The sequence below is a fragment of the Rhincodon typus genome, chromosome 31 (genome assembly GCF_021869965.1).
Source record: "Rhincodon typus isolate 14 chromosome 31, sRhiTyp1.1, whole genome shotgun sequence".
In the NCBI taxonomy this organism is placed as follows: Eukaryota; Metazoa; Chordata; class Chondrichthyes; order Orectolobiformes; family Rhincodontidae; genus Rhincodon; species Rhincodon typus.
This window is the reverse complement of record NC_063362.1, coordinates 18,471,248-18,499,161: the sequence shown is the minus strand read 5'-3', so window position 1 is coordinate 18,499,161 and position 27,914 is coordinate 18,471,248. Positions and strand designations below refer to the sequence as shown.

Sequence of the window (27,914 nt, the reverse complement as noted above, 5' to 3'; positions counted from 1 at the left end):
TGTAAATCAGGAACTAAAACAAAGTTGCTGGAAAAACTCAGCAGGTCTGGCAGCATCTGTGAAAGAAAAAAAAAAGTTGACATTTTGGGTCTGGTGACCCTTCCTCAGAACATGTAATGGGGAAAACTCATTTCAGCTGGAACCAATTATAGCACGTATTGGATATTAAATGGAAGATCAGCTATTATAATGAACAACATTTTATAACACCAAACGTTGATACAATCAAACAGCAACATCTGTAACTCACTGTGTTGGAAAACGGACACCAACACTAACATTTATGCACAAGACTGTACTCCCATTGAATTTATGATTTAAAAACTATTTGGGAAGCATTATTGTGGATTTAGTTGTTGTCCATATATTAACAGAGCATAATACTCATGAAACTGTTGCAATTGCCATCCGAAGCTCAAAAAAACACAATTTCCATGTTACAGTAACATTTTATTCAGTGGTTTCAAAAACAACTCATAAAACAAATTAATATTTACTATTTAACAAATTTTCATGTATCAGTTTCAAGTATCAATGTTTTTGATGCGACTTCAATAGAATTACAGGAACAGGAAAGAAGACATGTAACTAATCAAAAGATCACTGTCATTCTGACCCTGTTTCCTGCAAAACAATGCTGAAACTTGGGCACATAATTAGAATCTCAGATATTCACACACCAGGCATTAATCCTGTTCACTCACTCATCCATTGCACATTTTAAGTTGGCTCTAAAATCCAGTCAAGGTTTTCAGGAGTTAAATACTAAATATCCATAACTTAAAATAATCAACAATCAAAATCCTCTATTCCTAGGGTACACTTGCAAGTTGCAACTGTTAAATTTTTCTGTATTTTTTGTATTTCAAGACATTTGTCAGTTGACACTCAAGATACATGCACCCACACCCCACAACTCCCTCACAGGCAAACTTCAAAATTTCAATCAAAACAGTTAACAGCAACTATTTGAAATTAATGTAAATACTCGTTCAGCAATCATCTATCAACCACTCCTCATGAATACCATCAACATGCAACACCGCAAAAATGGGATTGTTAATTACACAGGGAGGAGATCAACATAATCATGGAACTAAAATAAAATTTGCCAATTTACTATCCACTTAGGAGTGTTGGAACCGAAGATAATGCCCAAGGACAAAGGATGTAGTACAACCTCCATACACTGTGTGGAACCAGTGCCCATCCAGATGAAAAAGGCAATTCAAGCAACATCTGGTGGCAGTGCCTCAGAATTACAGATCAGCCGTTTTGACAATACTTCACACTCTGTCACACAAAGGAACGTTAGGAACAATGGCCAAGGAAACAAACCAGAATGGTGGACAACTTAAATTATGTACAAGACTGAGGTCTTCTGTCCAATGATTGAACACATGAAACTACTCTCCAGCATTCATGTTCAAAGGGGAACCTGAGCAGGATGCAACATCCATGTGCTATTGTTAAATATCAACCAGTTCCAAAACACAACAAAAGCTAAAAGATTAAAGCACGGTTTTGGGAAACATTCAAGTTCAGCTTTTCTATTATTCATAACATATCACTTTCAACAGCTCCCCTATTAACTCCAAGCTCTGCAGGAACAAAAATACCTTTCATCTCAAAAAAATTTCTGATTAATAGAAACAGTTCAATTATTTTTTACAGCAATTAAACCAATTTTTTTAAAAAATCTACTTCTGAAAGTGTCCATCACTCTGCTTCTTGTAGTGAGAGTGTGTTACAAAAAATATACATTGTATGTACATGGGCATCAACTCTATCGGGATCCCTGATTAAAGTTGTACCCAACTTCTGTTCCGCTCTCCAAGACATCACTTTCTTCATTGCCGAAGGTATCTATCGCCAAGCTCGGTTCAGGAGCTTCACTTGGGCAAGGCGCTTCGTGATCATGGTTGTAAAAATCAATCCAAAGAGGACACTGCTGATGAGCACATAGTCGTAATCATCTTTTAGAACGTCAAACTGCTTTGATGGGTAAACTCGAGTCTGGAAGATGTCCAGTCCATAGACAACAACCTACAACAGAAAGAAAAATCACCACATTGATTTCAACATTGCTAATTTGTGACATGCCCCTATCATAAATACAAATTGCTTTTGTATAACACTAATCTGAGATATGGAAGATCAGACCGCAATGCAGTTAAGCACAGGTTCTGATTGTCATGGCACAAGGGGCAGGTTGTTCTGATGGCCCGCTGCACCTCCTTGCCAAGATATTAAATGGCACTGGAGAGCGAACAGTGTCTGTTAGTAGACTTGATTACTTACACAACCTGGGATAACTACAGTGTATAATGACAGTAATCATTTTTTTTTAATAACTTGGTGCCATAGGATGCTTGCCCCAGTAGGATTCTCAACTGGTAAGAATGTTGTACGTATTCTTTAAGTTTGATTGACTCATGTTTCTCAGGTTAGTAGTACTCTAAAAAGGGCACTGTGCTGATTCTTGTTTAGTGACCCCACAAAAAGACAACACATTTTAGAAAGTTAGAGTTCACAGATTGGCCGAGCACTGCTTCTTCTGGGAATTAGGACAAGGGAAGGGGTCAAACATATCCAGTGGAAATGTTCCTTCATCTTTTGTAAATTACTACCAAGCCATCAGCAACGTAGTCTCTCACATTTAAATTCCATAAATGAACTGGAGCAGGGTAGTAAGTGCCAAGCAAGAGAAATAAAGAATTTGAATATTGGACGAATGTAAAATAAAGCATCCTATTCATCTATGGATCACGACAGATGTAATTTATAAAAAAGTGAAGAGAATTTATTTCAAAGAATATCATATTATCTATACTACCCTAGATTGCGATTTCACTTGACTGTATATAAAAGGAATAACTTAATGGGTTGAATGGCATTCAAGTCCTTTGATAAAAGGCATTGCAAGATGAAAATGCAGTGCCCAATAGTGGATTGCATTGCATACTGACCAAGCATGTGGACTCCAGACCAGAAGGAGCTGTATAAATTCCCCGCACTCTAGAAACAGACTGATTGTAGTTGATATACCACTCTGATCGGATTGGTAGTTCTGGAGCATATGGAATCAAGTTCTCTTCCCTGAAGAAGATAATATAGAAGGATTAAAAAAAAAAAAAGCTTTAATTTGTGAAATTACAAAACAGTACAACAGTACTAACTAAATAGAAATCTAACTGCATCAGGAGAATTCTACTCTGCCTTTATCAATTGTGATATACACCACCAGATACTGCATAAACACATTAGTGCCCAACTCAAGAAAGTAAGAGTTCATCATCTCACCGGCTTTGCTCAGATGGAACCTCTGGACGTCGAGGATCCAGAAATGCTTTCGGCAAAGAAAGAATTCCTCCAGAGTGCAGACCAACTGAAAGATAGAGAAGCAGAGTCTGAGACTAATTGTAGAAAACAATAAGATAATTTAACCCAGATCTACCAGCAGTAATCTTGAATTGTGGAATTTAGAGTACAGAAAGGGGTCACTTCATCCATCATACTTTTAAGTGGAACAAAAACAAAGTTGCTGTAAAAGCTCAGCAGGTCTGGCAGCATCTGTGAAGTAGAAAACAGAGTTAACATTTCGGGTCCGGTGACCCTTCCTCGAACTGATGGTGGCTGGGAAAACATCAGTTTATATGCAGAAAATAGGGAGGTGGGTTGGGTAGGGAGTAAACAATAGGATAGAGCCCGAAGAGAGAGAAAGACAGTTGGACAGACAAAGGAGTTGCTAACGATCAGGCTGGGAGGGTGAATAGTTGTTAATGGGGACTGTTAGTGTCCCCATTAGGGACCCTACAGCCCTCCGGACTCAACACTGAGTTCAATAATTTTAGGGCCTAAACTCTCCCATGTCCCAGACCCCCACCCCACACACCAGGCTTTGTTACCACATAGCCTGCCATTACACACCCCCTGTTGTTAGTCACTAACAGTCCCCATTAACAACCATTCACCCTCCCAGCCTGATCGTTAGCAACTCTTTTGTCTGTCCAACTGTCTCTCTCTCTCTTCGGGCTCTATCCTATCGTTTACTCCCTACCCCACCCACCTCCCTATTTTCTGCATATAAACTGACATTTTCCCAGCCACCATCAGTTCTGAGGAAGGGTCACCGGACCCGAAACGTTAACTCTGTTTTCTCCTTCACAGATGCTGCCAGACCTGCTGAGCCTTTCCAGAAACTTTGTTTTTGTTCCTGATTGACAGCATCTGCAGTTCTTTTGGTTTTTCTACTTGCGTGGTACTGGCAAAGCCAAGATTTCTAGCCCATCCTTTAACTACCATAATTGACTGGCTTGGTAAGCCTTTTCGGGGGCAGCTATGAGTCAACCATATGGCTATGGGTCTACAGTAAGGATGGCAAATTTCTTTCCCGAAATGACATTAGCTGAACAAGATGTTATTTTCAAGATAACAGTTATCATTGCTGAGAATAGCTGTCAATTTCACATTTATTATCTGGATTTAAATTCAACCAGCTATGTTGGGATTTGAACCAATGCTCCTGGACCATTAGCCTGGACCTGTGGATTATTAGTCGTGACATTTCCGCATTGCCACTATCACCACCAAATTTCACTTACTCAACAAGTGACGGCTGGTGATCCCTTTGTCTGTGATCGTGGCCTCTACGAGACTAATGGCTGAAGGAAAGATGTAAGACTGTTGAAAGATCATGGGAGAGAAAGGACGATCAAGCGAGCTGAATGCTGTACTATTGTATTGCTCTGTTCCCTCGTATAGTTCCAAAACAGTCATTTCATTTCTTCGGGACTTGGTGTTCCAGTACTGGTACTAGTGGTGGCAAAGGAACAGAATTAGGATTGATGCATGTAGTCCAGACAGTGCATATAAGCTAAATTAGATTAAACTACAGCTAAGGAACAGTAAACATCAGGAAAAGTAGTTCCTTTGACCTTTTTGGAGCTGTACCCAAGCCACTGATAGAATGCCCGACACAACATTTTTATTGAATATGAAATGAGAAAAAAGATCACATGTCCCCCAACTTGGAATCTTGTGCCTATAGTTGAGGCATTATAGAATGCAGCCCACACAGATTCTGGTTGGGGTGGGGTGGTTGATACTGCACACACACACAGACATAGAAATTCATTTTTTTCAATTACCACAAAACCTAAATCTCAAATCAATAGATGACATGCCTATGATTGTGAATAAATGCAGCATCTTCATTGCATAATGTAATCACATTGTTTAACTCCAAGTTCAAATGCTCAAATTCCTGATTCAATCTTTTACCCCTTCCATTTGATGAAAAATACTGGGGATGCCAGAGTAAAAACTGAAAGAATAGTAAAGGAAATGAAACAATTCTTAAAAACGCAGAGGAAGGTCTAAGGTAGAGGAAATCAGTTTGTGGGTCATTAGTCAGACAAGAATCCTAACGTCAGTCCACTAAATGGTAACCTGCGTGAAATGAGAGTGTTAAGCTAGGAACAATCATTTATTCAGGGGCACAGACACCCACTGATTTACCATTTACCATATTCCAGATCCTTACCACCACCCAGTTTTCAGAGTGCACAACATAAACTGGTCCCCTTGCTTTCCGCTGCACAGATTCATGAATGATTCGTCCAGTCACCCCATCGATAAGGTAGACACAGATGAAGGTCCGTTCATGATGTGTATCAATGCTCTCAGTAACCACTGCCAGCAAGTTAGGATTCAGATACTGGAAAACAAGACTCAGCTGTCAGACAACAGAGAAAGACAGTCTGACAAATGGCAAATTAGTCAGTCAGTCACGTAGACAAAAATGACAAAATCCAGATACATTTCCTAGTGAGTAGAGACTGCAGCTGCCCATATTTAGGGTCATGATTTTCAACTGTTCAGTTGGTTACCTAAGGATATCAGACACAATCCAGACTGATCCCAGACAAGCCACTATTTTGTGTGGACTAACCCCAGGTTAGATTCTTAACCTGTAGTTGGCTCTTTACAGTAAATCCAAGGTAGAGAAACAGATTTGTATCAAATTGCAGAGAGAGACCTATGGTGCGCTAATATGGTATGCATAAGCAATGGTGTGTCATGGTCAATGGCATGTTTGAGCACCTTATTACCAAAAAAATACATTTAATGTTAAAATTAAAATGCAAATTTTTCATTTAGAAATAACTAACATTTCTGTAGTTATACACATGGGAGTTTGAAACTTAAGAATATGACATGACCCTGCAGCCAGTACCTTGTAGAGGACACTGCGATCTCCCATGACACGGCCCTGCGAGTGCACATGCTCATTCGAACGTTTTCCTTTCACAATCACTATTTTTTGTGTTTCTGTTGGAATCACCACTTCCCAGATCTGCTCTGTCCTAAGGTCCTGCAGGAAAGGAAGTCACTATTAAACTGCTCGCTGATACGGTCTGTTCTCATTTTCTAAGACACCATTTCCAAAGACATAGAAACCTCAGGCTTCACTTCCATTGATGCCACAAAACCAAAAGTTAACCTGTTCATTACTTATTGACTGAAGCATAATTTACGACCCTCCCCAGCTGCTCTGAAATTCAAATCCTTCCCAAGCCAGTGTAAGAGATTAATTCACCCTGTGAAAAACATCAGGGAACAAGCAGAACAACACATCACTTTCACCAGAAAATGCTATGGCCCTGATAGTGCAAGTACATGGTAACTGAGGTACATCACTGTACATTACTTGACTCATAATACAAGCTACATTAGTGTACTTGTTAGTGGAGCAGCATTAATGGACCAGAGGTCATTAGTCCACTGTTTATGTATTGTATTCAATGGTATTTTGGTTATGCTACTGGACTAGTAATTCAGAGGCCTGAGCTAATAATCACAGAAGAAAAAGATGGCATCAATAAAAGTTACTGTGAAGCTGTTAGATTATTACGAAATCACAACTGGTTCAATCATTTAATGTTGGAAAAGACATCCACCATCCTTACCCCAGCCGCAACTCCAGTTTCAAACCAATGTAGTTGACTTTTTTGAATAACTCCCATGACAGTCTCAATAGCCACTCATTAATACCCAAATCACTTCTCATATCCTGAGAAAGTATTTCAAAAGTTTACCTTAGAGATTTAAGTTAATTTCATATGTATAATTATGCTGTTTGATTTCCATTTATAGAAGGACATCCAACATTTATCCGCAACAATAACCAAAACCACATTCCAGATCTTAAACTACCGATGAGAATGTCACAATCAAAATTCCATTTACACAAAGAGAGTGCCTAAATTTAGCAATCATACTTATCCACATGTGTTATACCTAAAGCAGAATTAAAATATGTTTGGACAGTAACACACATGAAGACAAAACATCAGAGATACTGCAAATCGTTTTGATACAGGTTTGTAAAAGTGACTACACTACCTTGTGGAGACGGAATCCATTTAACTTCCCCAAAATAGGATCCACAAGGTAGAAAAAAATTACAGGTGCAGAATCCTGGAGCTGCTGCAGGATATTTCTACTAGAGGGAAAGACTGTCACCTGCAATGATAATAAAACAGCAAAGCTAGAGGTACTCTTTCTTACTAATTTGTAATGAGATAATATTCAATACAAAACCAGCACATGGTCACAGGAAAAACATAGGAGGTATGGCCAGGTAAACAATCTCAACCTGTCAGTGTATTACTAGTAGACACAGCATCTAGGGAGGGAGATAATCAGTTCCTACTTCTGATTATTTCACTTACAACAGTAAATGTGTGACATTGGGTGAAGTCAAGAATATGTTCACTGTGGTGCCTTCTACAGTTAAGCAGCCTGCAAACACTCACTGTTAAGACACATAAATAAAGTGACAGCAGAACTTAATATCAACAAGGAGTCAGTGCAAAGCAGAGATGAAAAGAAATTAAACAGCTCCCAAGCATTTCTCAAATTATATCTAAAACATGCCCAGCAAGTGATGGCTTGACTAATAATCTATTTCTGTGACACTTGAATAACTCGTATTGATATGGGAACTGTTCTGGCATTGAGATGGGATAACAATGCATCCTACTGATCTGAAATATGCCGCAAAAAGTAGATGCACAATCGAGGCGATATGACAACTCATTGCCAAGAACACTAATTAGCATTGAGAAAAAGAGGCCAAGCTTTTTCAATTCACATCAGCTCTCAAAATGAAATCTAGAATTACCTTGTGTTCATCATCAATCAGGAGTAAGACCTTCGCATAATCTTGGTCCATAATTGGAAGCAGCAAAGACTGAAGAATAGGCCGGGTTAGGACTGGTGGATTGATGTGGCTCCGCTTTCCAAAGATCGGATTGAAAACATGAAGAGAACTCAGTCTAGTTGCCTGATTGAAGTGGGAAGGAATGGAATTACTTAATCAAGGTCAATTGCAAGGTTACGAAAAGTAGTCTGTTTTCTTAAATTAAAAACTTCACAGGAAGTGAACACACCAGGTAACTGGTCTGCCAATGGGGCTTTTGTCACATGTTAATCTAGCACCTTTCAGGAGCATTGAATATTGCTCCAGTTATTGTCTGCTCATTCCTGCATGGTGGGCATAGAAACAGTCAAAAAGAGTACAGCCTTTAGAAACACTTTGTTTTCCCTCTCCAGTGACAGCAGATCTCTCGTGGTCCAAATTTCACTGACCGATTCCAAATTCAATAAAATATAGTTAGTCCTGCACTCCCTAAGCAGCAGCTGTCATTACAGTAGTGCTGATAGAGAATTGTAATGATGCACTGGCAGTGATGAGAGAACAGTGCATCATCAGAGCACCACTACTGAATGAATGCTTTATTATCAGATGACCAGTACAGATAGATCAATGCACCATGAAAAGAAAATACCAAAAGAGCTACATGCCATCAGTGGGGCTGATTTTCAGATCAGATGGTAAATCAAGGCACTATCTGATCTTTCTGTTGAATGCATGACAATACTCAAAAATTGATCAGAATAGTTTTTATGCATGTCCTGACCAATATTTATCTCTCAATGTCACATAAGTAAATTACCTGGTTATAACCTCTTTGCCTTTTGATGCAACATCACATCAAATTTATTGCCACGTTTCCTAAATTAGAACAGTCACTATTCAATAAAAGCTACTTCATTGGCTGCAATGCATTTTGGGATGTCCTAAGTTTGTGAAATCGGCTATGTAAATGCAGGGGCTTTTTTTAAAGATATAAATCATCTCTAACCTTTCGAAACATACAAACCACGAATAATCATCTCAGATCAGAGGTGCCAACTACCATCTCAAATACAGAGATCCATAGACTTCAAAACCAAGACATTATATGTTTAGTGAAAGCTTCAGGCATTGTACTTCAAGCTTGTTTAGCAATTTTACAACATTATGGTGTAATATTAAACCTGAGCATGTGACATTACAAAAATATAGACAGAATTTTTTGTGTTAAATGAAACCTCCACAAATGTAGACCCCTACTCATGAATATGATCAGTACCAGAACAGATAGATGACAATTTCAGAAATCATAAAACCGTTGAAGCTGAAACTATGTTCTAATGATCAGATCACATGATGCACAAGTTCCATGAGCAGATTTATAGGTAGTGTTTGCAGCCTGACCTTGTCCTTAATAATCAGGGTACACTGTGGCGGGTGGGGGAAGTGAGCTGTCGTTCGTTGCACAGCCAATTTGAAGGAGGATCCTGGTTTCACATTCTCAAAGTACTGCTTCCACAAAATAGTCCCAGAGCTACTGTCAATCCCGAAAAGCTGCAAGAGAAATAATTTGGCACTGAAAGCTATCGGATAGAGTGTTGAATGCCAAATGACATTATATATCATTCATGGAAGCATTTGACAATGTCAGAGAAACAAATGTAAAATGAATATGCAAGTGCTTGAAACACAACAGGTTAGAACTGAAGAATACCTGAGATGTTGTCGGGTGCTCATGTCAAATATATAACAAAAGCAAATAATATTATTGTAATGTGCAGGTCTGAAAGATACAAGTTAATTAAATTATGACTCTGATCTTTCTGTCTCCAGTTTTGTTTGCACCTTCAAACTCTCTGTTCAGTCTCTGGCTATTCTAGGATATTGTATATCTTTCTACAGCAAACTTTGTTTTAACTGGCACCTTATCACCGGCACTCTTAATAATCTGGCAAAAATTATATATCTCAAATACATCAATTTGTGCTGTAAATAAAGTATAACAGTGATGTTCATACCCTGCATTTCATTTCTATTACTTATTGCATATTTTCACATTGTAAAAACATCAACACACCTCCTAAAATAATAATTTTTTTTGAGGGTTGTTGATGTCTCGAAGTTTCACTTGGTCAGGGTTTACTTCCGTTATGCGTATCTCTTAATTATCTGGAATATTTGATCACCTGGCAGGTTCCTGGTTCCATACCTGTCGGTGAATAAAATGTTTGCTGTACTGTGTTTAAAATCCCACTATAAATTCATTGGCAACACCTACATGAATTTCCAGTCAGTCATTCACCAAGCTTGCCCATATTGCCAATCAAAAGACTGCAAGTCAGTTACTTATTTTTATTCAAATTTGGAAGATTCAGTGCCCTAAAATAAAGTGAAAAGATCATTGTGACACAATAGTTGGTGGAAAAGAGATGTCATTACAAGATATATGGAGGTCAGAGTCAGATCAGTGTGAAAATTTAAGTATATGCAGCAGCCCAAGTGAACCAAATAAAGCTTTTCTTAAGTGCTGAATGAAGCCAGAAAATTACTTTAAATACCATGAAACCCATGCCAGGATATAAAGCTTATATTGCTTTAAGCAACCAGCCAATTGTGTGGAAATGAAGCCCAGCAAGATGCAGAACATTGGGCACTAAATGGGGGACACAACAATGCCAATCCGTGGCTCAGGACTATTACCTTTCCAGATGCTGTCACCATCACCATCATCTTCTGCAGGTTAAACTCATCCCGGGCCAGGTTCTCTATTGTTATTTCATTCCTTGAGTGGCTGCGAGGTTTTCGCGCATCATAGAACATTTTAAGCAGCTGGGAACTCCATGCTTGTAGAAGGATTAGCTGGGAGGACAGTCTCTTCATGAACATTGCCATTGGACCATCTATCAGAATACATAAAAGGATCAGAAAATGGATAAGGAAAGCAAATTTCATCATATGCAACACACCCCACTCCATATGTGCATTAAGACAGTGGTCTTACATCACTCTGGGTAACACCTCAGTACTCATGGGTAGTACTCATTAGTCCTCTTCAACTTAAACACCACCACCCACAACCATGCCCATTCACAACCACTCCAAATCAAGAGATTCTAACATACATAACAGGAGGCTTTGTGATCAGCTAACAATTAAAGCTGGTAAAATTCACATTTTAAAATTTGAACGTTAACAAAGCAAATGTCTCGGAGTCTATTTCAGTCCTCAAACAACTCATGTTACAAAAATAAATTTTCCACTTTAATGGATGTTCTGAAAACGTTTGCATTTTCCAAAAGACAAAAGTGTGGATTGAACATGTTACCTTGTGCAGCTGGTTCCACGGCAGCATGAACAAAGAAAGCAACATTTAAGACTTGAATATTCAGCATAGCCTTCACAACATCTATAAACATTGCCACCTCATTGAAATTATGTTGTAAACAAAAGAAGCTTAACATCACAGGTAGATAGGGTAGTGAAGCAGTGTTTGGTATGCTTGCCTTTATTGGTCAGTGCATTCCGTATAGGAGTTAGGATGTCATGTTCTGGATGTATAGGACATTAGTTCAGTTATTTTTGGCGTATTGCGTGCAATTCTGGTCTACCTCCTAAAGGAAGGATGTTGTGAAACTTGAAAGGGTTTAGTAAAGATTTACAAGGATGTTGCCAGGGTTGGAGCTATAGGGAGAGGCTGAGTAGGCTGGGGCTATTTTCCCTGGAGCATCACAGGCTGACGGTGACCTTATAGAGTTTTATAAAATCATGAGGGGCATGGATAGGGTAAATAGACAAGGTCTTTTGCCTGGGGTGGAGGAGTCCAAAACTGGAAGGTTTAGGTTTAAGGTGAAAGAGGAAAGATATAAAAGGGACCTAAAGGGCAACTTTTTCACGCTGAGGGTGGTGCGTGTATAGAATGAGCTTCCCGGGAAGTGGTGGGGGGAGCAGGTACGATTATAACACTTAAAAGACATCTGATAGTTACATGAATAGGAACAGTTTAGAGGGATGTGGGCCAAATGCTGGCAAATGGGATTAGATTCATATAGCCTTTCTGGTCGCCATGGACAAGTTGGACTGAAGGGTCTGTTTCCATGCTGTATATCTCTATGACTCTATTAGGGGCAGAGATGACTCTTTGAATTGTAAGAAAATGTCCAGCAATTTTAACTTTTGTTCTTCTAATCATAGGGTGTAAATTTAGCTTTTAACCAGAACAGAGTCCTGCTACCAATGGAACCGAATTACAGTGAGAATCTTAGTATGGCATTGCAGTTTTAAAGAATACTGATGCAACTATAATTACATTGTGCAATGAGATACCGGCACTATACAACGTGCAGCATCCTCTCATACACCATCAAAAAAGGCCATGATATCTACAGTTGCCAGGCCATTGAATGAATAAATGGGATTGAATCTCAGCGTTGTTACAAGGCAGAATGAGGTAATTTGGCCCATTCTGCCACTTTCCTGCCTTTCACGCCATAATCTTGCCCTCTCCCATAATCTTGCAATCGGTGAGTTGAAAAACAATATAATTCTCCTTAGAATGCCTCAAGTGAACCTGCCCCCATAAAATTTCAGGCAGATCATAACCATTCGCTGCAAAAAGATTTTCCTCATGTGACTTTTGCTTCATTTACACATTACTTTAAATCTATGCCCTCTCAATCATTTTCCAAGTGGGAAGAGTTTCTATTTACTCTGTCCAGATCTCTCATCAATTTGAATATTTGGAGCAGATGTCTTCTTAATCATCTCTGCTCCAAGGAGAAGGGCCCAGCATCTGTAATTTAATTTCATAACCGAACTGCTTCAACCTTGGAATCATTCTTGTAAACTCTTCTGCACTCTATCAATTATCTTCACATCCTTCCTAAAGTATGGTGCCCAGAACTTGACACAGTTGAGGTAAAACTCATGTTTTATACAAGTTCAACATAACCTCTTATCCTTGTACTCTGTGCCCCTATTAACAAAACAGGATATTGTATGCTTCATTAATTGCTCTCACAACCTGTCTCACCACCTTCAATAACTTATGCACATGTGCATCTGGGTCTCTCTACTCCTGCACACTCTTGAGTAGTTTCTACTGTCTCTCCATCTATTTTCTATCAAAATGTATCACCTCTCATCTCTACACATTAAACTTTGGCTGCCACCTACTCACCCACTCCACCAACTTGCCTAAGTCCTTTTGAACTTCTACACTATCCTTCTTATAAATTACAAAGTTTCCAAATTCTGTATTTACTGCAAATTTTGAATTTGTGCCCTTTAATGAAGGTCTAGTTGATAACTATATTTCCTAAAAACAATGATCCCAACACCGATCACACCCCCATCCAAAATCTATGCATTAACTATTACTCTGCTTCCTCTCACTCAGTGAATTTTATACCCATGTTGCGACTATCCTTTTCATTCCACGAGTTCTAACTTTGCTCTCAAATCAATTATGTGGTACAGTATCAATTGTCTTCTCTAAGTCCACCTACACTACATTTACAGCATTTCCCCGATCATTCCTCTCTATTACCACATCAAAAAACTCCATTAAGTTGGTTATGAAACATGATTTTCCTTTATGAAATCCATGGTGGCTCTCATTAATTGAACACAAATTTGTCCATGTGACTGTTAATCTTGCCCTGAATTACTGTTTTTCTGGAAGTTTCCCAACCACCAAAGTTAAACCGGTCTGTGGTTGCCTGCTAAAATCGAATGTAGAATGATAAGTCAAAGTCTCACACTTATACGACAGAGAACAACCGAAGAGCATATTACTGAGTGTGCTGCACTACACAACCAATGCTATACCCAAAACTGATTAATGATTCGGCAAACCAAATCACACTTTGCTGATCACAGATAAGTGTTCCAGCCTGCAGCCAACAGATTTAATACAAACTGTGGGTAAGAAACTTAATTCCACTCAAACCCCAAATCTGAGTCTTGCACAATGGAGGAAGGAATTGCCATGTGACCCAGAAATATGGAGTCAGCTTTTATCATTTAACGATTTATCCAAAAATCCCAGTTTTCAATTTCTAGAATTATGATCACATCTGTAACCAAGATAGCACAATGCAATGTTATTACCCCTCAGCCACAATTAATCAGAATGGCAAGCAAATGATTTTAAAATCTATTTTTTTTGAGATGGCAACTTAATAATTCCCATTCCTCTTTGGACATTAAGTGATAATGAACTAAAACAGATAAAGCTGTTACTATCAAGGATCAGGGTTTCCCTTCATTTCAATTTTTATAAACTGCAAGTATGATACACAAGTACTCCTTACTCTTTCCTTTTAAATTAGTAATAGTTGGATTCATTGGCATTAAACAATACCTGCTTTCTTCCCAAATTCACCCTCCAGTTCTGCCTGTGTTCCTGTCAGAGGCAAATCAACCATTTCCATGGTAACAACTTCTGCTAACGCCTCTTCCCGTGTCCAAATAATCCGACCTGTAAAAATAGTGGATGATGCTGAGAGCTATTCTACAATCCAAAGATTTCATCACGTGCAGCCATTCACTGTGACGACTCACAGCCTAGTTGCTGTACAGAAGATGGATGCAGGATGACTTGACATGAGGAATTACTTCCTCTTTCCAATTGTTTTTGCCCTCCTCGCTTGAAATTCCACTCCACAGTGGAATCTGCTTTCACCAACTCTCAGGGAGACACACCTGAGCAGTTCAGCATCAATTCAGACTTTCCTTCAGTGGCAAAGCTAGGGTTTTGTTGTGCATCTTTCTGGAACAGTACAGGTCAAGTTATGACTCAGTGCATGGATGAATGGAGATGAAGAAATTCCACCAATGCCTCACCACCTCTCAAATTCATTCAGGGGGAATCGCCATATCACTTTTCTCAACTTTAAAAGAATCTTGTTTCAATTCAAAGTGGCACCAGAAATGAAGGCATTGCTATATATGCCAGCCTCCTAGAATTGGCAGGAATGCAATGCTGACGACATAGTCACAATTCATGGATCATGGAGTATGAAGCAAATATGCCCCTTCTGCATCAGAGTTGATAGCCACCACAGGAAGTTAATGACAATTCGCAGGAGTGAAGATTTTTGAGATTCCTTACAAATGGGACAAATTGAGTGATTCAACTTAAATGCAAACATGCAGAAATGCATGTCATTCTGCTAGCTTGTACTGTTTTCATTTATTTACTGTGATACTGAAATATGACAGCATCATACATCATGGAGTAAATGTAACAGTCATTGAAAAAATGAGAGGCTAAAGATTTAAATCAATATAAAACATGTGAAGGTTTGGAATATACCTCAATAACACACTATTAATTCCTTACAACAATGCAACATTGCCACTGTCATTCATACCAAGAAAGCAGCTCAACATTCAATAAAATTTTGGGTAACTATATTGGTTGACCTTAAAAGACAAGATTCTGCATACGCTCATCACGCACCTGGTTGCTGGATGAAGATCAATGCATGGTCAAGGGTCTGAACCAGTGCGCGATAGCCAACAGAATCATCTTTCTTCAGAAATGCATGAATATAGAGCTGAGGGAAGAGGAGGTAAACATGTGAAATACCCCACCGAAGAACATAAAGGAAGCTCAATATATTTTTGTCAACATGCTAGAAATGTCCCTTCCACTTCATTTATTACATACACAAGGATACTGTGAAAGAAAACTGACTAGTCGTAACGTGTGTGACTGCAACTAAGTTCCAACTTTGTGACTTTGCAACAATTCAATAATTGTTATTGTTGTGGCTGCCTTATTCGTTCAGTCATATATGTGTAAGCCCCATTTTGACTCTGTAATTACATGAAACTAGTGCAGTGAAGATGAGATGTGGCTGATCCCAGCCTCCTCTACACAACACTATCATTACCCAGTGTCCCCTCATCTCACACAATATCCTTCCTGGTACCCTTGTGTTCTTGCTCAGAAACCAACACCACACCCAGGCTCCTCTTGACCCCTTGCCTTGCAACAATCCAAACACCTTGCAATCTCTACTCATGTCCATCCTTCAAGCCAATGGTCCAATCACAATCTCACCTGTTCAGGTTGGCCACAGTTTGGATCCAGGTTAAAGTTCATAGCTGTGTCCAACAGCCGTCTGCCATTCTCTGCCGAATACAGATTGACACCAAAAGCCTGAAAGACATAATGAAACAAGCAGTCCAAAAACAGCAGTCCTGTTGTAGGAACAAGAAAAGAAACAGGATGTCTGAAAGCTTCAGCAATCATGTCTGCATCAATAGTCCAAGCAAGCATTCTGATTCTAAAACTATCGACCAAGAATCCAAGAAGAACTCCCGTGATCTTCTTTGAATAATACCATGAGGTTTTTTTGGTTCACTTGTGGAGGACAGATGGGGCAGTCAGTTTAACATCACATTCAAAGAACATCACTGAAAATACTGCACTTGCTTGGTTCAGCACTGGAGTGTTAGAGAGATTATGTGATCAATCTCTGGAATAGAGCTTGAACTAAGAACATTTGGACTCAGAGCCAAGAGTGTGACTGCTGAAACCCTTGCTACACGTTTACACACTTGTGTATTGGGACAAATTAGCTTGATTTTCTAATCCAAGGGCAATAAGTCTGTACAGATGTGTCAGTCTCTGCAATCAGATCCTAACAAACTCCAAATGTAAAAGAACCTTCAGAGTTACCTGGTTATTGGGATCATTTGGTTACAAAAAATAATGTTTGAAATACCTGACGTTCTCTGCGTAACTTATGCTTGTGTTAATTAAAACAAGACTGTGGCATTAGCAGAATAAGAATGCATTACAAGGTGTAACATCCCTGCCCTTTTCGAATGATACATTATCTGAGTACCCTGTCCAGCACTAGGGTGACCGATAATCTATGAATGACTTGTTAAAGGTCTTAATTAAATGATGCTTTCCAATGTTACCTTTATTTTCTAACATATTTCAGTTCTACTACACCCACCTGTCATTTTTAAACGCTCATTCATTTCACTCAATTCTGAAAGCTCTTGGGTTAGGTGAGACTGTTGTCTTTAACATTTCGCAGCTCAGCCTTCAAGGCAAATTTCATCTAAAAGTGTTTAGTGGCGTACAGTAGGGCAAGGGCAGCATAAAGTTCTCTCTACATGGCACTGAACATTCCCAGCACAGGTATAGCAGAAGTTTCAACAACAAGTAAAAACCAGCCCACAATACAAAATGCGTTTCACTTCAGGCTGAAGAAGGTCTTTACCGTTTTGTTTTTGGCTGTCATTATAGCTGCCACCACTTTGTCACCAGTTGTAGCAAAGGAAACTAACACAGCCTGAAAAAAAAGAAAGACTCAATTAGGCTGAAAGAACAAAACTCAGTGAAGATTCAGAAAGAAATAGAAGCAGAAATTACTATGTCACCTGACTGGTCCTAAGATGCAAATCCAAGTACCTCATGCCTCCTATCTTTACAATAAAGGTGTTATTGTTAGTGTCCCCTAATTCTCAGCTATTTCTTTCAGTATAAAACAGAATTCAGAAAACATACATGACATGAAAATTCTTCAACGTAAACTCCATAAACATATTAATATTTTAAACTTCCCAGAATGGGTTCCACTTGATTTTGATTTATTTTATTTATTTGATTTTAAAGTGTCCCAGCAGGAGAAATTTGTTCTCTTCAATGCTTTGGGGTCAGCTAAACAAAGTGCAAAGTGATGAGGCCCAGCTGGTAACCATTTCCCATTACAGTGCACGCCAGGCTTCAAAACAAAGATTAAAGATAATCAGGGATCAAACAACATTTGTCGAAGAGCAATTCAACGCAATAAAGCAAGCAGTTACTAGACTTGTACCACATGGTCTTTTTGATATCTACGTATTTATATCAGCAGCTATCCTACGTGGAGTATTCAGCATTCAATGATCATTCATTTCTCACCTGTACAAAGTCACGTAGTAGACTTACTACACCATCATGCAGCTGTAATAATGCATAATGGGACTCCGACAACTGAAGGCAGAATTGAGCAGACGATGCCACCAATGGAGATGACTGGGTTGTTAAAATCTTTCCCTCAAACTTCTCGGCTAGTTCCAGCTCTAGAGACTACAAGGTAGAAATAGAGGGAAACACATGATGCAGTGAAGATGAAAGCAACAGAAAAAGAGTTAACTCCTCCCAAATTAAATATTAAAATTATTTTTGTTCCCAAATTATGCAACCATGAATACTTCAGCAATTAAGCACCACTGCTGAAAAGACGTGACTCACACAGGCAAAGACACTTAATTCTCCGACCAACAGACACATTTGTGAAAATGTTACCAGTACTTCAATTAAAATTACAATCTGCCCTGCAAACTTGCCATTTTCAAGCATAACATTATTTAGCAAGACTCCCTAGCCAGTTGTGATTTGATGGAAGTTCCCATCCTTGGCAGCTGTGGGAGATAATAAATGGAGGCACGTCTCTCCCTCAAAAAGGGGAAAGAAACTTCTCAAGGACACAACGTGTACACATTCATACCTCATAAGAACACCATCAATGGCCTGAGATCAGGCGCCCACCCATATGAAAACAACAAAAATCAATAAACTCGACGACAGAAAGGAGAGCAAAATAAATTAAAACTAAAAAGATGATCACAAGATTGAAGTAATTCGCATTACACAGGCTCAACACATCAGATTTGGGGTGAATTGGAATGTGTGATCCGCCGAGTGATATTCCGTCCTCACCTGTAAAACTATCTGCTCGGGTTCATGTTCAGACTCCAATGGCAATATCCAAAGAGAGTGAGATTCCCTGTCTACGCATGTCAAGATCCCATCTGCAACAATTCCACAGAGGTCCCGCAAACGTCGGATCCAGGGAGCGGACACAGTCACCTGAATGGGGAAAAATGGAAATTTGGCATCATTCCCTTGCTACTCTGCACAATGGTTGAACACAGCGGGCTAATGACTCATCACCTTTGCAACGTGCTCAGTTCTTCAGTTTAATAGTGAGACAAATGCAGACAGCTTGTTCTCTCCCTGCTTTGTTGTTACTCCCAAGTGACTTCCAACTGCTATCCAAAGAGGAGTAATGTGTAATGCAGGGAGGGGGGAGGAAAAGAGGACAGTAGAATGGCAGCACATGAATTGCTCCTCAGGATGAATAGTACAGCACAGTGGGTCAAATAGTGACAAGGACATGGGTTCAAATCCCATCATAGCAGGTGGTGCAATTTGAATTCAATCAAAAATACCTGGAATTAAAAGCTAACCTATTGGCAACCATCTAACCATTGTCAATTGTTGAAAAAGCCCATTTGATTCACAAACATCCTTTAGAAGAAGAAATCTATTATCCTTGCCTGGTCTATCTTACATGTGACTCCAGATAATAATAAATATGGTTGCTTTTTAACTGCCCTCTCAAGCGGCCCCAGCCAAGCCACTCAGTTCAAAGGACGATTAATGGTGGGCAATAAACTAGCCAGGATTCTCTCTCTTGACATCTATTTAACTATTTAACTACATTGAAAATCTGCATTATGGATGCAGTGTGGGGCAAGTTGGAGATTGTGGTCCTGTGACACAATCAAAATTTTCTTCAACCCTCTCCTCCAAACATACAAATGTGAAAAGTGGCCACTTGGACAAAGTACCAATGGACTATTGTACTCTAGCAAGGAGTCAATACAATCACAAAGGAAAAAGAGCTGAGATGAACAGAGATGAACGAAAGCAACATTAAACCATAATTGAATGTAATTATAGGTATTTAACGTTTTAGCAATCAAAGACGGCTTGCATCCTGTAACAGGGACTTGCAATCAGATCTCCACCTAGGAATCAGATCTAATGTGAACGCAAGTCAGTGCTCACAAAAAGCACCACGTTATTCCATCAACAGCCTCCCCTTGCTCTCTACTACTTTCTCTTATTGCTTTCCTTCAATTCAAATTCTCACATCTCTATTGTATTCAATAAAAACCGAAAGAACTGCGGATGCTGTAAATCAGGAACAAAAACAAAGTTGCTGGAAAAGCTCAGTAGGTCTGGCAGCATCAGTGAAGGAAAAAACAGAGTTACCGTTTCGGGTCCAGTGACCCTTCCTCAGAAATCCCCAGTTCTGAGAAAGGGTCACCGCACCTGAAACATTAACTCTGTTTTTTCCTTCACAGATGCTGCCAGACCTGCTGAGCTTTTCCAGCAACTTTGTTTTTATTCTATTGCATTCAAACCTTACTTCCAAAAGCTACCCCACCTGCTCAATGATTTTTCCATCCTCAATGTCATACCGAATGACGACAAGATGAGAGCCAGCAACCATCCCCACTAAATACACTGCGCCACTTCCTGACGAGTACAGGAGCTGATATTGGATCTTTTCACTGAAAGTTTAAACACACAGAGATACATTATACAACCATCCACACAATCAATGGTTCTGCCCATCCTTAAACGTACAAGTACGAATTTTAATGTGAAATCCACTACCACTTCACAACAAAAAGCTGTTTAGAAACCTTCAATTCCCACAGATTCTTTTGGCTAGGTTTAGCAATGAAGGCATCAAGGGAGGCAAGTTATGTTTCAAGTCGCAAGGAGAGCAATCAAATGACATTTTCCTTACTCTAATACAGACAACAGCTACCCTTACCAGGGAGCGCTGATTCAAAAGCAGTGCATAGCACAGAAGCTAGGGCACAAACATTAAAATAAAACTATTTTACACTGGTTCATTTCAAATTGGGGTTAGATAGCAAGTATAGATTCTGGGGACATCTCACCTATAAAGCAGGAAGTGTAAAATCTTGAATCACAGTTCAAGGCTACTTGTGACTCTGCATCAGCGAAAATACCAGTTGTTGGGAAATGCACACATCATGAGCATGGGTGAAGCAGTGGTCTTCTACAAAGCTTTGTCAGTAACCTTGTCTCTCCAAGATTTAGTAAATATTATGTAAAGCCTGATTATATCATGCATAAAATAGCCAAACATTACATCAGACGTCAGTTCAAAAGCAATCTCTTTACCTTTCTGGTAAAGCTTCACTCCATTTCTGATGACCATTCGAGAGATAATGGAGGGAAATGGACGCTTTCTTCAGAATGGCAATGTACTTCACTCCTTCAGCAAAGCCAATAAGAGAACCTGTCTGCAAACTGAAACAAACTTTTTAAAAATCAGACAAGCAGTAATAGTCACATCTATAATCCCTCCAACACACATCAATGGCATGTGATAAGAGTGGAAGAGACTCCTGGTTAGCCATGTGATGAAAATGTTGGAGCCTCTCCCATCGCCATCCAACATCCAAACTTAGGATCCAAATGAACTGTAAGAGTACCATTGCCAAATCTTCCCAGGGGAAAAAAAAACTCTCTCTTTAATAAAATTCAATCATAATTCACCATTGTGTTAGACGTAAATTGCTAATGTTCCGCTAAATAGATTCCAACCAATTTCAATTCTTTTTTAAAGAGTAGTTTAATTTTGATGCAATGAATTAATTTAGTTTGAAGGTCACCAAACTAATTTTAGCCATCAATCTTTCCCAGCCTTGCAGTAAATATGATTGCCAAAGCAAAATTAATGTTTCTTGCCCTAATGTTTCTGCTGCAGGTTTAATCAGTAAACAAGGAATAATCAGTGGTTAGTCTGAAAGGTTACCAATCAGAATCCTCCAAACGATCTGGCACTTCATAGGAGCAATATAGAAGCAGATTTTTTTTGCCCTTGACTCCAGTTTCTCCCCCCCACAATAGAACATAGTGGCTCAGTAATAAAGGTCTTCTCCTGGTTAAATAATCAGCCACAGTTCCAGCAGACAATATTGCCACAAGGGTATCATTGGCAAGGCTGATACAACCCTGACACTTTTTTCACATACAAAGATTCCAACAAGATTCATTGAATAGTGATAAGGTATTGATTCGACTCACTGTCCTCTTCATCTATCCTGAGCCATTCAGGCTGCCTGAGTAGGGACAGAACTCAGCCCTTCCTGCTCTGTTTTTCTGCTCTGTTAAAGCATCTCCATAAATGATGGTTTAAATCAATATTTCAGCAGATCAAGGACTTGGGCAATATTCAATATTAAACTTCTCTTATTATGGTAGCACTTAGCTAGAATCCATTGCATAATTACTATAATGTATAACTGAAGCGATAACAATGAAAACGTAAGAAACAATGTGACCTCAAGCTGCAAGAAAATCCCTCATTGAGATTTTGTTCCTGTAATTACGCTCATCCATTCTTTGGTGTCAATGCTCTAACAGCCACAGAGTTCTCACCTTCCAGTCTCAAGCAAGATCTCCCAGTTCAAGCCACCAATGTTTGTATCCCATGAGCGCAACAATCGCCCTCCTCCTGACACAGTCAGTGCATCTATGAAAAAGCAAAATCACTAAATCTTGTTGAACCCACAAAAATCTCTAATTTGAATTCACAAAACAGTTAAGATTTGGTGTAATGCTATAAAAGAAATTAGCCAACTCTTACTTTTGAGAGTGATCCTACTTTTACTACTTTTAAACCCATGTTAATCCCATTCACTACTTTTTTGTCAATCATCAGTTTTCCATCTTCCTCAGTTGAAGGCAATAGCATCAAATTAATGATGTAATTGCAGATACAATTAATTCTGTACAAAGTTGAATAACATTATGTCGTAATCTGCTTCCATGGATGTATTAAAACTAGCAGGTTCAAAGATTATCAAGCCAGGGAAAGGACAGTGAATTGATCGTGAGCTTTACACTTTGGATGAAATAATAATCTGCCAATCTAAACCAAGATTGTCTGCAGATCCTAGAGAAAGCTATATGTACAGCACAAATTTGATAGAATTGAATGAACTACACCCACCCTGTCCATGGAACAACATCAGATCCACATTCCCCTCAGGACCTTCTTTATCCACCTGACGCCAGACTGCAAATCAAAACAAAAACAACAATGTTGAGGTTAGTGACAGTTCATAATCTACCCACAGCAGAATTGTTTACTACAATGTCAACTGAACAACACTCACTGATCTCCCCATTTCTTAAGTTGAGAGAAGCAATCACGTTATTCTCTGTAGTAACCATGAGTTTCCTTGCATTCTGTGTAGGTGTATCAAAGTATGCAAACCGAGGCTTTCCAACATATTGACGTCGCCTTTAAAAGTTAAAATAGAAGTAATGTAGCAGCATACATCTGACTATTGCAGATAGTAACAATAACAGCATTAATTCAAAGAATGTCAAAATAGAAAAATAATATTCAAACCACCACACCTGTGCCATCTCTTTGAAACCAGCAATCCAATTAGTCACTGTCCTACTCTTTCCCCGTAGACCTTAAATTTTGAAGATTATTTATTCAATTCCATTTTGAAAGTTACTGATGAAGGTTCTTCCAGCACTTTTTCATGCTGAACATTTTAGGTGATAATTCACTGTTTTAAAAATGTCAGTTACTGTACCTTAAATGCGTGTATTGTGTTTATCAACCTTCCTATTAGTAATAACCAGTTGCACGTAGTTACTCTTTAGATCGCTCTGTTCCAGCACACTCTTAAAGTTGTACAATTTGACTTATGTTGCCTCTCTGTATTCCTCTTTTCCAAATTAAGACTGAACTCAAACTTTATCGAATTCCAGTCAATTGATAGGATTTTCAATGAATTTGCATTAGTCATGGATTCCGCCTTTTCCTCAACAGGGCAGTATTGGAGGGAGGCAGCAGCACAGGCCGTCTGTTTCCGCCCCCACTCCAAGTACTTGGAACAAACAAAACTTGTCGCTCCCCCCGCCCCTCAGGCCATTCCAAAACCCAGTTTCCAAGGGGAAGGGCAAGCTTCGGCCCCAGGATAACAACCACAACATTCTCATTTATAACACAACCCTCCAAGGAGCAGTGGCTTCTCCTCCTAAGGACTCACCAGTCGAACTTCCCGACTTGATCCTCGTAAATCGCCGCTGAAAACTCAAAGAGAGCGAAAAGAAGCCAAATCTCAGAGAGGACCACCATCACTGCTCGGTCCTCCAATGTCCCAGAATGTACAGAGAGAACGGTCCTCCAAAATCCCAGCATGCTCGCAAAAGTTTGGTCCTCCAACATCCCAGAAAACGCGATATCCCGCACAGCAAACTTTTATGTGCGGACCCGGTTGTGCAGCTTTAGGCACTATTCAGAAGTTGTTTTACTAGGCTGAATCAATAAATCTGACTTGTTATATCTTATCTGATGTCTCGGAGTTGTTTTTATTCCACGTAAATATACAGGCGGAGTGAAGGCGCCATTAGTCCCATAACACCCCGGGTAAGAGGGTCCTGAACGTTCAGCGTGAGAGTGTGTGGTGACCGCACGTTTTGTTACTCGGAGCTGGGAGAAAGGGAGACCTAGCCCCTCACCGGGAGAGAGGGAGAGCCAGCGACCCGGTCCTGAAACCATGCCGCGATCACGGCGAGATAAGCGGGGTAGGGGCTCAAGTCTGTCCTGGGCTGACTTATTAAATTTGGCAGATTCTGAAGTCCGTGATTCTCCACAAATCTGGACATAGAACCTACATTAGGTTCAGTCTGAATGGTTCGATAATCTCATTCCTTCTTGTATTATTTCTGCAGTTTCTTTGACTAAAACAACGAAGAAAGGATTACAAGTCAAACAGAACCTGATCGAGGAGGTGAGTCAACAGTCATACTGTCGATTCAGACTGGCCTCCAATCCACTCCAATCCATCCCGTTCTCTGCTACCATCCCTCTGTCATAAGCCTGATCTTCTGTGAGGAGTCTTTTTCCCACCACACCTGGTCCTCGAAAACCTTAAAAATAATTCCCAACTGTTTAGTCTTTGGCCCACGGTCCACCAAAACGTCGATATGTCGTCGATTTGCTCAAGAACGCTTCACCATCTTTTTATTTATCTCCAGTAAAACCCTCTCTTGTCCCTTGTCCTGGAACAACTCATTCTTGTCACAGTGTGGAGCTGAAGGAGCATAGAGGGCAGGCAGCATCAGAGGAGCAGGAAAGTTGACATTTCGGGTCGGGACCCTTCTTCAGAAACCCCATTTCTGAAGAAGGATCCCGACCCGAAACGTCAACTTTCCTGCTCTTCTGCTGCCTGGCCTGCTGTGCTCCTCCAGCTCCACACTGCGTTATCTCTGATTCCAGCATCGGCAGTTCTTACTATCTCATTCTTGTTCTCTACAGATGCAAGCCATTGGCAAGATCGGGTTGGATTCTAACAAAATAATCCTTGGCTTGTCGATTTCTGATTATCTCTTTGAATCCCTCTATCCCATTTTCCTTGGCTCGTCTATTCTTCTCCTCTAAGCATGAGGAGACTATGAACTGCAGACACTAACATTTGACCTCTGCTAATCCCTTTTCTGACTGAGTTAAGATTTTCCTTATCCCTGTTCTTGCTGAAAACCAGTCTTTGTTTCCTGTCCATTTTCACTGACTTTGTCAAACCCATTAAAAACAGTTACTGCCCTTTGTTAGCCTGTCTACTGAATAGACACCTGTGTCTATTCCAATGCTTCTACGGTCATTGGAAACTTGCACTTCATTACCATTTTTTTGAATTACTCCAAATCCCACTTACCCATCATCAATATATGTGCTAACCTACAGTGGACCCTGGTTCAGCAATACCTGAAACTGTTAATACTCATCCTCGTGTTCAAATTTCTCCATGGCTCACTGCTCCCTATCTCTGTAACCTTTGTCCCAATGTTACTGGTCATGCACTTGACTGTTATGTTCCAAAGGTAAACGTCTGTAATTCTTTAAAGGCACCCTGTGAAACCTAGCTTTGTCCAATCTTTAGTCACCTGCTCTGATATCCTTTTGTGAGACTAATAGCCATGTATCTAATGCTGTGTGGTAGTCACATGAAATGTGTTTGGATATTTTCTTATAGTCAGGGAATTATAGAGTTATACAGCACAAAAACAGACCCTTCAGTACAACTTATCTGTGCTGACCAGATATCCTAAAATAATCTAGTCCCATTTGCTAGCATTTGGCCCATACTACTCTTAAACCCTTCCTATCCAGATGCCTTTTAAATGATGTAATTGTGCCACTTCCTCCACCCCTCTGGCAGCTTGTTCCATACATGTTTCACCCTCTGCATGAAAATGTTGCCCCCCAGGTCCCTTTTAAATCTTTCCCCTCTCACCTTAAACCTATGCCCTCTAGTTCTGGACTCCCCTACCCTGGGAAAAAGACCTTGATTGTTCACCCTATCCATGACCCCATGATTCTATAAACCTCTATAAGGTCATCTCTCAGCCACTGACGCTCCAGGGGAAAAAGGCCACAACCTGTTCAGCCTCTCCTTAAGAGATGCATATACATGCAAGTAATTAAGGTTAATTAATTCTTCACTAAAATTAATAAAACATCTGGTGGAAAATTGATTAACTGTGCTGACAGTCTAGTTGAACCCTTATTGCTGGTGTTCAGTTGAATCTTGGTTTTTGTTTTAAAGTTACGAAAATGTGTGGACACCTACAAGAATCTATTTGTCTTTTCTGTTGAGAATATGCGAAATAACAAATTAAAGGATATGCGGAGTGCTTGGAAGCATAGCCGGTGAGTCATTGGCATGAAACCTCCTGCCCCAGAGACGTATTAACTGAAGTAGAATGGGTACTGAACATTCTTTTTTAGTTTCATTATGCAATTATGGAATCTAGGAACAAGAGGAGCCAATCATAATCTTGAGCTCATTTTGCTATTGCATTAGATTGTAGCTGATGTATGTCTTAACTTCACTTACCTTTCATGTTTTTTGATCCTTTGTGCACCTAGCAGTATACCATCTACAAGATGCACTGAAGAAACTCACAAAGACTCCCATATAACATTGTGGGTGTTTCCATAACAAATGAATGGCAACAGTTCAAGCTATTCATCACCACCTTCCCAAAGGCAATTAGGGATAGGCAATAAACTCTGGCCCAGCCAGTGAAGCCCATAATCCATGAATGAATGGGGGGAAAAAAATGCAAGTAGTTAAGCAGGTGATTGAGGTTAATTGATAGATTGACTGGATGGATGTAAACATGAGTAATAGGTAGAACTGCTGTCTGTAATGAAATATAAGATTGAGTAGTTAATAAACTCTCTTCACAAAGAAAGGTTCTTTGTTTTGATCTGAAGTGATATTTAGCTGAAGTTTGTTGCCTAAAAGTGAAGATGGGAAACTAATTTCTTTTTGGACAGAAAATTATAGCTGGAGTTATATTTGAGAAGAATGACTGAAACCAAGTCTAAAGCATAAGGGTCTGGTTTCCCACCAATGTCATGTGAAGCTGAATTATATGGTTAATGGAAAAATTAAGTGAATATATGGACACACCTTCATCTTTATTTTTGAAAATAAAGGTCCTAGGTTTGCGAATTCCTACTAGAAATTGGATCAGATGTAAAGTATTTCTTAGAATTAGCAAATCAACAGTTGGACACTGAGGTAGGTTTTGAAATTCTATTAAAATTTATGGACACAATTTATAAGAAATATGATCTATTGAGTGTATCTGAGGCATGGTCAGCCTTTGATAAATTTAGAAAGGAGGTTTGATATTCTTAAAAAGAAACAAAATCTGATTTGACAGATGATACACAAGATTGTTAAAAAGAAAAGCTACTTGGGAATTCCTAATTCAGTGCTTGCCTTTTCAGTTGTTTTTCTTTATTCATTCACGGGATGAGGGCGTTGCTGG

The 27,914-nt window shown here is 39.5% G+C and overlaps 3 protein-coding genes across 5 annotated transcripts in view; 1 reads left to right on the top strand and 2 right to left on the bottom strand.

Annotated features, from left to right (window-relative positions):
* Window positions 1-27,914, bottom strand: part of aldh4a1 (aldehyde dehydrogenase 4 family, member A1) — a 419,312-nt gene that overhangs the window by 362,068 nt on the left and 29,330 nt on the right. The window lies entirely within an intron of this gene.
* emc1 (ER membrane protein complex subunit 1) lies at window positions 430-24,364 on the bottom strand. Its single transcript, XM_020512434.2, has 22 exons — window positions 24,119-24,364; window positions 23,225-23,352; window positions 23,059-23,124; window positions 22,485-22,578; window positions 21,222-21,350; window positions 20,449-20,575; window positions 18,933-19,082; window positions 18,132-18,299; window positions 17,449-17,520; window positions 16,272-16,370; window positions 15,666-15,762; window positions 14,565-14,681; window positions 10,904-11,103; window positions 9,608-9,757; window positions 8,189-8,350; window positions 7,408-7,527; window positions 6,239-6,376; window positions 5,546-5,719; window positions 4,605-4,815; window positions 3,304-3,388; window positions 2,970-3,099; window positions 430-2,046 (listed from the first exon to the last, which is right to left on the bottom strand). Exons 1-22 carry the CDS (start codon window positions 24,295-24,297, stop codon window positions 1,867-1,869), a joined length of 2,976 nt encoding a protein of 991 aa, XP_020368023.2. The 5' UTR covers window positions 24,298-24,364; the 3' UTR covers window positions 430-1,866.
* The window catches only part of mrto4 (MRT4 homolog, ribosome maturation factor), a gene marked incomplete at its 3' end in the record, with an annotated part of 7,261 nt that continues 3,825 nt past the window's right edge, over window positions 24,479-27,914 (top strand). Inside the window, exons 1-3 of the mRNA XM_020512435.2 lie at window positions 24,479-24,656; window positions 24,804-24,862; window positions 26,678-26,781. Of these exons, the coding sequence (XP_020368024.2) occupies window positions 24,629-24,656; window positions 24,804-24,862; window positions 26,678-26,781 (191 nt within the window). The remainder of the gene's footprint in view (window positions 24,657-24,803; window positions 24,863-26,677; window positions 26,782-27,914) is intronic.